Source organism: Chenopodium album, chromosome 24 (assembly GCF_948465745.1).
Source record: "Chenopodium album chromosome 24, dcCheAlbu1.1, whole genome shotgun sequence".
Classification (NCBI taxonomy): Eukaryota; Viridiplantae; Streptophyta; class Magnoliopsida; order Caryophyllales; family Amaranthaceae; genus Chenopodium; species Chenopodium album.
Window position 1 is genome coordinate 31,585,068 of NC_137857.1, and position 12,075 is coordinate 31,597,142.

At 36.1% G+C, this 12,075-nt stretch overlaps 2 protein-coding genes and 2 pseudogenes across 3 annotated transcripts; all 4 read right to left on the reverse strand.

Moving 5' to 3' along the window:
* Positions 1-1,295: 1,295 nt before the first annotated feature.
* LOC145610828 (cytochrome P450 CYP82D47-like) lies at positions 1,296-3,567 on the reverse strand (annotated as a pseudogene).
* Positions 3,568-4,233: 666 nt separating this feature from the next.
* Positions 4,234-5,995, reverse strand: LOC145612576 (cytochrome P450 CYP82D47-like). The gene is made up of 2 exons (XM_081667923.1): positions 5,042-5,995; positions 4,234-4,854 (listed from the first exon to the last, which is right to left on the reverse strand). Exons 1-2 carry the CDS (start codon positions 5,993-5,995, stop codon positions 4,234-4,236), a joined length of 1,575 nt encoding a protein of 524 aa, XP_081524049.1.
* Positions 5,996-6,677: 682 nt separating this feature from the next.
* On the reverse strand, positions 6,678-8,566 carry LOC145610829 (cytochrome P450 CYP82D47 pseudogene; annotated as a pseudogene). The gene is made up of 2 exons (XR_014106309.1): positions 7,595-8,566; positions 6,678-7,304 (listed from the first exon to the last, which is right to left on the reverse strand). The product of XR_014106309.1 is annotated as a cytochrome P450 CYP82D47 pseudogene (transcript).
* Positions 8,567-9,966: 1,400 nt separating this feature from the next.
* On the reverse strand, positions 9,967-11,628 carry LOC145612572 (cytochrome P450 CYP82D47-like). The gene is made up of 2 exons (XM_081667921.1): positions 10,699-11,628; positions 9,967-10,587 (listed from the first exon to the last, which is right to left on the reverse strand). Exons 1-2 carry the CDS (start codon positions 11,626-11,628, stop codon positions 9,967-9,969), a joined length of 1,551 nt encoding a protein of 516 aa, XP_081524047.1.
* Between the last annotated feature and the right edge of the window lie 447 nt (positions 11,629-12,075).

The following is a 12,075-nucleotide window of genomic DNA, read 5'->3' on the forward strand; positions in this document are numbered from 1 at the left end:
ATGAAGTAATTGAAGCCTTTTATTCTATATAATCTGTTGACTTCTGTAAGATATGGCATTTAGCCTATTACATATATATTCTACGAAATTTCCAAAGGTTGTAAGGCTAATACAATGACATAAATATTGTTAAAATAATTAGGGGTATGGACTCTATTGCCCAATGTATTTTAACAACACCTTCGACATATATGGAACCAACGAATCAGGGGACTTGGCTAAAAAACAAGGGAGTTAAAGCGAATAACAACATTATTAAGGCCTTGCCTGTATTAGGGGTACTCATTACAAGGGTAAATTGTATTGGGGAAATTGATACTAGAGGACTAATTAAGGGAGAAGATTTCAAGGAAGTAAAATCAGACAAGGTTTGGTTTAAGTGAAACAAATAATGGGAAACGGATGATTCTTTCAGACACTTGAAATAAGATTCATATGAACATGCTTTTTTTTTTTTTTTTTTTTTTTTTTTTTTTTTTTTTGAAAACAAACATGCTTTTTAAAAAAAATTAATAAAATTTAAATACACTTTGATATCAAATTAATAGTAGTATTGAAATTCAGGACATATATCACTGGATTTTACGGATCAACTTCACACATCACATCAAAATGTTAAGAAGTATATTAAAATTTATCAAAATTTCAAAAAAAAATGGGAAAAAAAAAAAAACAAAACAAAACAAAAACAAGAAAAGCCCATCTAATAATCCAAATATAAAGTAAAAAAAAGGCAGAAACCAAATAATCTTATAAATTTGAAACTAAATTATTCATTTGAAACAGATCAAGTATCAAATAACAATTCACGAATGTGTCAAACTTCGAATTCGATTATTCTTCAAAAATAAAAAAAATAAAAAATTCAAAGTTGATGATAAGAACAATCATTAACCAAATACAGAGGAAATTCCCGTAAAAAATACAGAGGAAATATGACTTTTTTTTAAAAAAAAAAAATACAAAGGAATTTCAAAGAGAGAGAATAATAGTGGAGAGAAAATGAGTGAGCGGCTACAATCAGTACAATGTGAAAGGGATGAAGTTTGGGTTATAAATTTTAACCCCTGAATTGTTACCCTAGGGGGGACCTGGGTAATGTATTACCCTCATTTTGGGGGTAAAATGTTCAGCCCAAATTATTTCCCCCTATTCCAGGCAGTGTACCATGGTCAGTAATTATTAAGCCTTAAATTATTCCGGCCCATTTCCGTCAATCCAGGCAGGGCCTAAGTAGTAAGACTTACATGGTGAGGTGATATCATAGGTTACAATCGTACTAGCTTAGGATATTATTACAATTTATAAACATGGTCTGGAAGACGGGATTTGAGGCAGACTTCAAGCGGAGTGGCTTTGAGGTTGGTTATTCCTAAACTCTCAGTCATGTCGACAGCTTCATCAGATATAGTTGAGATATCGAAACCATGGAGTAAATTAGCTAATGTAAACTGAGTCATTTGCAGGGCAAAAGATATTCCAGGACAAATTCTTCTGCCACTTCCAAAAGGAATAAGGTCAAAATTCTGCCCTCTGACATCATAATCTATGTGAGTAGTAAGAAATCTTTCGGGGCGAAAATCCAAGGGGTCAGGCCACAATTCAGGGTCCCTGTGTATCTTGTACATATTGACATAGAGTTGGGTGCCAGTAGGAATATGATAACCACCCACTGTACAGTCTGCAATGGCCTCTCGAGTCAATAGCGGTGCAGCTGGATATATCCTCGTGGATTCCTTGAGAACAGCTTGTAAGTAGACTAATTTCTTGAGGTCTGATTCATCGACTTGCCTTTCTTTGCCCACGTGATAGTCTATCTCAGCTTGAGCTTTTTTCCAGAGATTCTCTGTTATTCATTAGCAATGATAGTGTCCATGTTAAGGTTACCGCAGTTGTGTCTGTTCCCGCTAGTAGCAATGCCTAGTAAAAAATTGATCAAACATGTTATTCTATGATTATTGATACTAAAATGGTGTAAGATGTAACAATTTGATGAAATCAGTAATATGAATATGACAAAAGTTCATTTAAAAGATGCAACCAGCCTATTCTATTTTTTCTTACAATGATGGTTGGACTTTATAAGCAAGTATATATCATGTATATCTACCAGTCTTAGTGTTCAGGCTAAGTGCTTACCATACTATTGGCCTTGATGATTTTATCTGCTTCAATTCGCGAAGGGTTATTCAATCCAGTGTCAAATATACCAAGCATTACATCAATAAAGTCCTGTTTTTCTTTCCCCTGATCTTCAAAAAGCCGTCTGGTTCTACGCTCATCCAACCAACCTTGAGCTACATGATCAATTTCCTTTGCGACTTTTTTCATAGCTTTTTCATATCCTCCAATATCAAACCACCTAAGATATGGAAGAGCATCAGCAGGAACAAAGGCGCCTCCCAAGTCGAAAAAGTCCCTCAAAGCCTTTATGCACCTGTTATATTCTTCCTCACCTTGATAGAATTCCTTCAAGGACTTTCCAGCTATTAATCTTACTGATGAATTTAAATTTATGTCACTGAACCACTGTTTCATGTCCACTAATACATTATTATCAAAGTCAGGACATGATTTTTTCTTGACTAAGAAACTATCATGTGTAGCTTTTATGACCGATCTTACCTCAGATAATCGAACATGTTTTAACATCTCTAGCCGATGATTGGACAGTAGCTCAGTCATGACTATCTTACGCATCTCACGCCAGTAAGGGCCATAAGGGCTGTTAAATTTCGAAACAATGCGAAATGGGCCTGGGCAACCCGAATAAGGAGGAGGAGAGTTAGGTCCACAAACAAGGCTTTGGAGCTTCCATACTAAAACCAATTGGCAATAGTAGGAGGTACTCCTCTACCTTATAAAGTGAAACCATCTCACCTCTTTCTCCAATGTGGGACACTCATAAGTGGGCTACAATGGGTTTCAACAAGGGCTGAAACCCATCATAAGAGAATTGTAACCTAGATGCTCTATAAAAGTTGTGTAAGGCCGGTTTAAGAATACTTTGTCATTGGTGCCTAGGCACTCCTTAGCCATCTCTGCTGTGCTCACAACCAAGGCTTGATGGACACCGAGCTTGATCATGAAAATTGGACCATATATATCTGCTAAATTTCCCAAAGAAATATGAGGAAGGCTTCTTCCTAGAAGAGGTAGATGGCCAATGAAAGGGCATGAACCAGATGGTTCCAGTGGGTTAATTTTGGCTGTATCACGGTAAGTTGTCCATAACCTTGGAAAAATAGCAGATAAATATGGTCAAGTCTTTATGATTAAGCTTGGTATCCACCGAGCTTTGGTTATAAGCACAGCAGATGGTGAAAGAATGCTTTGGCTGCATCAATGACAAAGTATACTTAAACCGTCCTCATACAATCTTTGTAGAACATATGAGTTACAATGGTGTCATGTTGGGCTAAGCAAATATGGCCAATACTGGCGTGAGATTACTACTGTCGAGCTATTGTCTGCCCATCGGGTAGAGATGCTTAAGCATGTCAGGATATCTGAGGTAAGATCAGCGATGAAGAGTATTTCAGTTGCCAGGTCTGAATTAACAGACATGAAAAACTGGTTTACACTAATCAATTCAATTCGTTGAAGGTTTAATTGCAGAAATTAATACCTTAATTTGCAAAAATGCTATAATTGAAATCAAATTTGCAAGATGAATAGGTAGAAAGAGGGGAGAAGATAGGGGAAATCGAGGGAAAGAGAGGGAAAATGAAAAAGTGGGACCCATGATGACGTCACGCAGAAAAGTGGCGGTACTTTTAAATGTTTTGGAAAAAGCTAGATGGTACAATTAAATAAAAAAACTTGAGGTAGTAATGTCAAAATTCACTACTTTACTTGGAGGTATTTTTCAAATTTTCCAAAACTTTACATGAAATTATATTGATGTATGACAAATCATGTTTATAGTGTGCCTTTCCACAAATTCGATAAAGGAAAAAAAGACTTAATTGGTAGAACTTATCTTAATGCTACTAAAATAGTAAAACATGACTCCTTTCAGGTCCTGTCTAAATTGAAACTCATTACTATTATCTAGCTACTACGTAAAGAGTAGAAGTAGATCGAATAGGAGCAGTGAAATTAAATTTGATATGAATACATAGAAGCCATTGAAATTTTTATTAAATACTTCGTATATGCTAATAATAGCTAGCATGCTAATATCAGAACATACATATAGTGCTCCTCAAATTAAAAGGTCTAAATGTGTGTTTAATAAAGGTTGTGAGGAAGGCGGTGAGTGAGGATGACTTCAACTGGTTTAACTTTGAGGTTGCTTAGTCCAAAACCTTGAGTCATGTCGACAGGTTCATCTGATGGAGTAGAGATCTCAAATCCATGTACTAAATTAGCGATGATAAACTGCATGGCTCGAAGAGCAAAGGATATACCAGGACACATCCTTCTACCACCTCCAAAAGGCAAATAATCATAATTTTGGCCTCTAACATCATACTCTTTGTGAGTCGTCAGAAACCTTTCAGGTTGGAAGTCCAATGGATTCTCCCACACTTCTGGATCTCTCTGTATTTTGTGAATATTCACAAACAGCTGAGTGCCTGCTGGGATGTGGTAACCATTCACGGTACAGTCTGTAATGGATTCTCGAGGGACTGAAAGTGGTCCAGCAGGGTAAAGTCGCATACTCTCCTTAAGAACTGCTTGCAAGTAGACTAGATTTGCAAGGTCTGATTCATTGACTTGTCTTTCTTTGCCCACCACAGTGTCTAGTTCAGCTCGAGTCTTATTCATGACATCTTTATTGTTGAGTAGCAATGACAGTGTCCATATTAAGCTCACTGATGTGGTTTCTGATCCTGCTAATATCATCATCTAGGAGAAAACAATTTAATTAAATCATTTCTCACAAAATTAATCTTATTTTGATTTATTTCAATCTGTAACAACTAATAAATCAATATGAAATCATATATACAAATATTGATCTCATTATTTTTCTGTAAAAATTAATCAAGATTTGTTAACTGATAAATATGAAATCATACATACAAATACTTACCATACATGTAGCTTTAATGATGATTTCTGTATCAAATTCAGAAGGCATTTTCTGTTCTGTTTCAAACATACTCAGCAGCACATCTATAAAATCCTGATTTTTTTGTGCCGTATTAGAGCTTCTTGCTTTTTTATGCTCCTCCAACCATCTTTGTGATACGCGATCCATCTCTTTTGCAACCCTTTTCATCTCTTTTTCATATCCTCCAATATCGAACCACCTCAAGAAGGGAACTGCATCAGCAGGAACAAGCGCACCTAACAAGTGGAAGAAATCCTCGATTTCCTTTCTACACCGATTATGCTCCTCACCTTGGAAGAATTCCTTCAAAGTCTTTCCTGAAATTAGCTTTACTATAATGTTCAAGCTTAAGTCTTTTAACCACTCTGACATGTCAACTGATGCAGAACCAGAAGGTGATAGTTCTGTCATCTGACAATTATCATGGAGGACTTTTATGGCTAAACGTACCTCTGAGATCCTTACATCTTTGAACATCTCTATCCGATGATTGGACAGGAGCTCAATGGTAGCAATCTTACGCAACTCACGCCAGTATTGGCCATATTGACTGAAGCCAAACATGGCAGCATTGTAAGTCACAAGTTTGGCAAAGGATTTTATAGGCCGATTTGCAAAGACGTTGCCATTGGTACCGCCTAAGCACTCTTTCGCCATCTCTCCTGTGCTTACAACCAAGGTGCGGTTGACACCAAGATTTATCATGAAAATTGGACCATATTTATCTGCTAATTCTCCCAAGGTTATGTGATGAGGAAGTCTTCCTAGAAGATGTTGATGGCCAATAAAAGGCCAAGAACTAGATGGTTCGGGTGGCATTTTTCTGGCCTTATTAGTGTTGTTTTTCCATCTTAATAAGCAGTAAAGGACTAGTATGATGGCTAGCACGCTTATGGTTTCAGCCGGAAGCTTTATGTGGTTATGAAACTCCATAAAATTTCTTTGGTGGTCTCAACTTTGATTTTAGTTGCTAATATTATTTGGTATCTACCTGATAACTAAATACCGTTCCATGTTATATTGTTATGTTCATTAGCTTGATTAGGGAACACGACATGATCGATTTGCCAAGGGGTTGCGAATTTAGAGCTAAAAATGATTATTTTCATGACTTTTATCATCTCATTTGATTGGAGTGGAGAATAAGAAATAATTCATTTGAAATTTTGTAAATTATGCATGTTAGTTTTTGACAATTGGTGTACATTTTGAACATTGTATACTACAAAAAACTGGTCAAATTTTGACGGTTTATCTACTATGTGGTATAATTTGTTAGTAGTACTAAGATATCTGAATCTGTAGATGTCAATTATCATTATCACTAATAAGAACATTTTTTCTCTCCTTGTCAAATCCTTCAAAGTCTTTTCTCTGCTCTCATTACTCCCAAGGCGAAAATCCGATAACCAATTACCTTGACCTGCATTGTTGGTGATAAGTGTATATTGTACAAATTCATCCCACCTAATCGATATCACTTAAGTCATCCTCATACTCATCATAATTTCAATGTAAGACCCGCGCAATGCATGATGACAGAATCTTATTATTACTAGTTTGACAAGTACATTTAAAATCTATTGGTGGCAATGAATCCACAACCATTCTAGGATTAATACAGTTTTAAAACGTGGTCCGGGAGACGCGGGTTGAGGACGACTTTAAGTGGTGTGACTTTCAAGTTGGTAATTCCAAAACCCTCAGTCATGTCGACAGCTTCATCAGATATAGTCGATACATCGAAAGCATGAAGTAAATTAGCTAATGTAAATTGCATGGACAGAAGAGCATAAGTTATTCCAGGACAACTTCTTCTGCCACTTCCAAAAGGAATTAGCTCAAAGTTTTGTCCTCTGACATCACATTCTGTGTGTTTAGTAAGAAACCTTTCAGGGCGAAACTCTAATGGATCAGTCCACAGATTTGAATCTCTTTGTATCTTCGAAATATTGATAAAGAGTTGAGTCCCTGCAAGGATCTGGTAACCGCTTACAGTACAATCTGTAATGGCTTCGCGTTGTGTTAGTGGCACAGCCGGGTATAGCCTCATAGTCTCTTTAAGTACAGCTTGCAGGTAGATTAGTTTCTTGAGGTCCGATTCTTCGACTAGCCTGCCTTTGCCTACTTGTTTGTCTATCTCTGTTTGAGCCTTTTTCAGAGATTCTCTGTTATTCAATAGTAATGAAAATGCCCATGTTAAGGTTGCTGATGTTGTGTCTGTTGCTCCTAGTATCATTGCCTATTAAGAGTTGATCAATGCAACCAAATTATTTGAAATTTTTGCATCAAGTGTCTTAAGAAGTACAGTAATAATTTGATGAAATTAGTGTTATAAAGCACAAAAAGGATGCATTATGTACATTCTGTTATCACTTATATTGTTTAACACTAGTCATTGTTGCGTCGCTAACATATCTTTAACTCCATTGCAATTATTTACCTATAATGATGGTTAGGATTATGCTGTATCTGACCAAATTCCCAAAAAGAAAAAAAAAAAAGGTTTTAATGTGCATTAATACTACTTACCATGCTAATGGCCTTGATGATTTTATCTGCTTCAAGTAATACAGGATCATTCTGTCTAATTTCGACGATACCAAGCATTACATCAATGAAGTCCTGTTTTACTTTCCCCTGATCTTTAGAGAGCCGTCTTGCTTTATGCTCATCCAACCAACCTTGAGCTACATGATTGATTTCCTTTGCGACTTTCTTCATAGCCTTTTGATACCCTCCAATATCCAACCACCCCAAAAATGGGAGAGCATCAGAGGGAACAAAGACGCCTCCCAAGTCGAAAAAATCTCTCAACGCCTTTGTGCACCTATTATATTCTTCCTCACTAGGATAAAACTCCTTCAGTGACTTTCCAGCAATTAATTTTACTGAAGTATTACTGCTTATGTCATTAAAACATTGCTTCATGTCTACTATGAAATTATTTTCATTACTTAGACTTAATTTTCTATTGATTAAATAACTTTCATATATGGCTTTTATGACCGATCTTACCCCTGATGTTCTTTCACGTTCTAACATCTCTAGCCGATTATTGGACAGGAGCTCAGACATGACTATCTTACGCATCTCACGCCAGTACGGGCCATAAGGGCTATATCCAAGTAGAAGAGAATTGTAACCCAAATGCTCTGCAGCTGCTGAGCAGGGCCGACTAGTAAATACTCTGTCATTAGTGAGTAGGCACTCTTTAGCCATCGCTGATGAGTTCACAACTAAGGCTTGGTGGGCACCAAGCTTCATCATGAAAATCGGACCATACTTATCTGCTAAATTCCCCATGATTATGTGAGGAAGCCCTCTTCTTAGAAGTGGTAGATGGCCGATAATAGGCCATGAACCAGATGGTTGTGGTGGGTTTCGCTTGGGATTATCAGTCTTCCTTTTTTGTGTTACTAAGCAACAAAGAAATAGTATGAATGCAAGCACGCTTGTGCCTACCGAAACAGCTGATAGACTGATGGGGCTATGTAATTCCATTTCTAGGTGAATTTCTTTTGTGGACTGATGTTAGATTTAAATCATCTTACAAATTGTAGTGATAACATTTCTTATAAAAAGACTGAAGCGATCGTTGCTCATTGGTATCTTGGTGTCCTATGATGGTCACCATCACATTTTAGAGGTATGAGACAAACACATTATATGAGAATGGTAGTATAAACTATCAAATTATGTATTACTTTCGTGAGCGCAACTGCACATTACATTGAATAATGACAGATTAAGCAACTATATTTGTTGCAATATGACTATTTATGAGAATGTTACCAAGAACACTAATAAGAAGACGTGTGAGGCTAGAAAATTACATAAATATAGGTCTAAAGTTTCTAATCTTTGTGTCATTTAATAGATAGATAAAGATACATGAACTGCTAGGAAACTCAAACTTTATGACTAAATATGAAAACTTTTGGCTTGCATTTCCCACAGAATTTTTCAAATTTGTTATAGAGCCAAACTAACACTAAGCAATGCATGATATATGATAAACTCCCAACACAACCACTTCCAACTAATCCAACTATGCCACTAATGCTAGAAATGTGTTTGAATGAAACCAGTAGCAGTTTTTGAACCACGTTATTTGCCAATCTCAAAAATAGGTACCTCAAAAATGTATCTGCATAATGACATGCTAACAAATATGATTAGAGAATAAAAGTGGTACAATCCAATAAAATTAACTACCACTCTTTCCCTCTGCATATTATAGTGACGATTTCCACTAACACGGTCTTCAATACGTACTTTTAAGCATTAAATTTTATGATTTCGTAATAGCCAAAATTATAAAAGGTTGATATTATATATAAAATTATACGTTGCGATGAATTGAATCTAACAATATATCACATGATTATGTTTTTTTTTTTTTTTTGGTATATTTTAATGAAAATTTTGTCATACTTTTTAGAATTCTATCATAATATATAATTGGAATTGATGATGAGAACTATGTTATAGGATAGAGTGAGTGTTATAAAACGTATGGAATTAACCTGAACTGATTCATACTTATTATACTTCTTAATAATTTCCTTACTTTTATTTTCATATTTGTTAATGCATGAGTTCAATTGTAAGAATCAATAAAAATTATAAAGAGTTGATATAGAGTAAATCAAAGTACGTATACTTTAAGATGACATGATTAATAAGATTCATTTCCACATATGTGTTTTATCTTAATTATAAAAAATCAAAAATCACTAAAGATATTCCATATGTTTTTCTTAATATTTGCAACATTATGAATGTTTTACTATTCACAAAATAGCTTTATTGACAACTGCGAAAAAAAACAGCATGCTAATGTTAAAACATTGATAATGCTACACAAATGAAGATCAAAATTTATTGCAATATCATAGCTACTAATAAAGATTGTAAGGAAGGCGATGTGTGAGGACAACTTCAAGTGGTGTGGCTTTGACGTTGGTTAGTCCAAATCGCTCAGTCATGTCGACAGGTTCATCTGATGGAGTCGTAATCTCAAATCCATGGAGTAAGTTAGCTAGCATAAATTGCAATACCTGAAGGGCAAACGAAACACCCGGACACATCCTCCTACCACTTCCAAACGGCATAAATTCATAACTTTGGCCTCTAAAATCGTAGTCCTTGTAAGTCGTCAGAAACCTTTCAGGGTCGAAGTCTAGTGGACGTTCCCACACTTGAGGGTCTCTGTGAATTTTGTAAAGATTAACAAAGAGATGAGTACCTGCTGGGATGTGGTAACCGTTCACGGTGCAGTCTGTGATGGCTTCTCTAGGGACTGAAAGCGGCCCTGGAGGGTAAAGTCGCATTGCCTCCTTGAGGACTGCTTGTAAGTAGACTAAATTTTTGAGGTCTGATTCATCGACTTGTCTTCCTTTACCCACCACGTTGTCGAGTTCAGCTTGTGTTTTCCTCAGGACATCTTTGTTGTTGAGTAGCAATGACAGTGCCCATGTTAGTGTTACTGATGTCGTGTCTGATCCCGCCAAAATCAATGTCTAATGAATGGAACATGGAAGGGAAAAAAAAAAAAAAGATCAATCCTGTTTCGCTACTATCAAATTTTGCTAACGAGTATGAGCAAATCTATAATATAAATAAGTTCTTACCATGGAAGCAGATTTGATGATAGTATCTTCATCAAATTCGGAAAGCTTTTCTTGTTCTATCTCGAGTATTTTAAGCATCACATCTATAAAATCCATTTCTTTTGCCGCTTTCGAGCTCCTTGTCTTATGGTCCTCCAACCACATTTGTGCTACTTGATCAATTTCTTTTGCAACCTTTTTCATTTTCTTTTCGTACCCTCCGATATCCAACCTTCTTAGAAAGGGAAGTGCATCAGCAGGAACAAATGCACCTGCCAATTCGAAGAAATCCCTGAGTGCCTGACCACACTGATTGCATTTCTCAGCTTGGTAGAATTCCTTCAACAACTTCCCCGAAACTAGTCTTACCATAATATTCAAGCCTACGTCGTTAAACCATTGTTTCATTTCAACTGATGAACTCCCCTGCATCCTACAATCATCAGAAAGGACTTTTAAGGCTGATCGTACTTCAGAGGTTCTGACGTCTTTGAACATCACTATCCGGTGATTGGATAAGACCTCGATGGTGGTGATCTTACGCATCTCACGCCAGTACTGGCCATATGGACCCATAGCCCACATAGCCGATTTGTAACCCAAGTGTTCTACAAATATTTTTTGAGGCCGGCTTAAGAATGCCTTGTCATTCGTACCATAGCACTCTTTAGCCACCTCTGCTGTACTCACAACCAATGCTCGTGTGAAACCGAGCTTAATCATAAAGATTGGACCATATTTGTCAGCTAACTTTCCCAAAGTTACATGAGGGAGTTTTCCTAAAAGTAGTAAATGGCCAATAATAGGCCATGAGCCTGATGGTTCAGGTGGATCAAATTTAGTTTTATTATCGTTCATTTTCCATCTTACTAGGCAGTAAAGGACTAGTATGAACGCAAGCACCCCTGTGGCGGCTTCAACCGAGAATTTGATGGGGTTGTGAAACTCCATTCAGAGCTTTTTTCTATTTGGTTTAGCTGTCTGAAACTCTGAATTTAGATTTTTGTTGTAAATAGTTTATACTGTTTAATTTTTCACTCTTAAACAAAAATGTGCAAAGTGCAATTCTAACAACAGAGTAAGAAAAATCATACTTGGTGGCTGATATATTTTGAAGATTTTTTTTCTTTAGTTGATTTGATTTGTAGACTCGTAGTGGGGTTAAATGTTGGTGATCTATTGTAGTTTTTCTGGAAAACATGACATGATTTGATAAGAATTTGGGATCAACTTTTTGCCATGACATTAGAAATAAAATCTGCGATAAAAAAAATTAATAAATAAATAAAAATAAAAAATATGCAATGAAAGAAGCATTCAAACTAGCTGGTTCATACAAGGATGTCAATCTTAAAAGATCATACATAATAATTGAAAGTATATGAATATTAGCAGTTC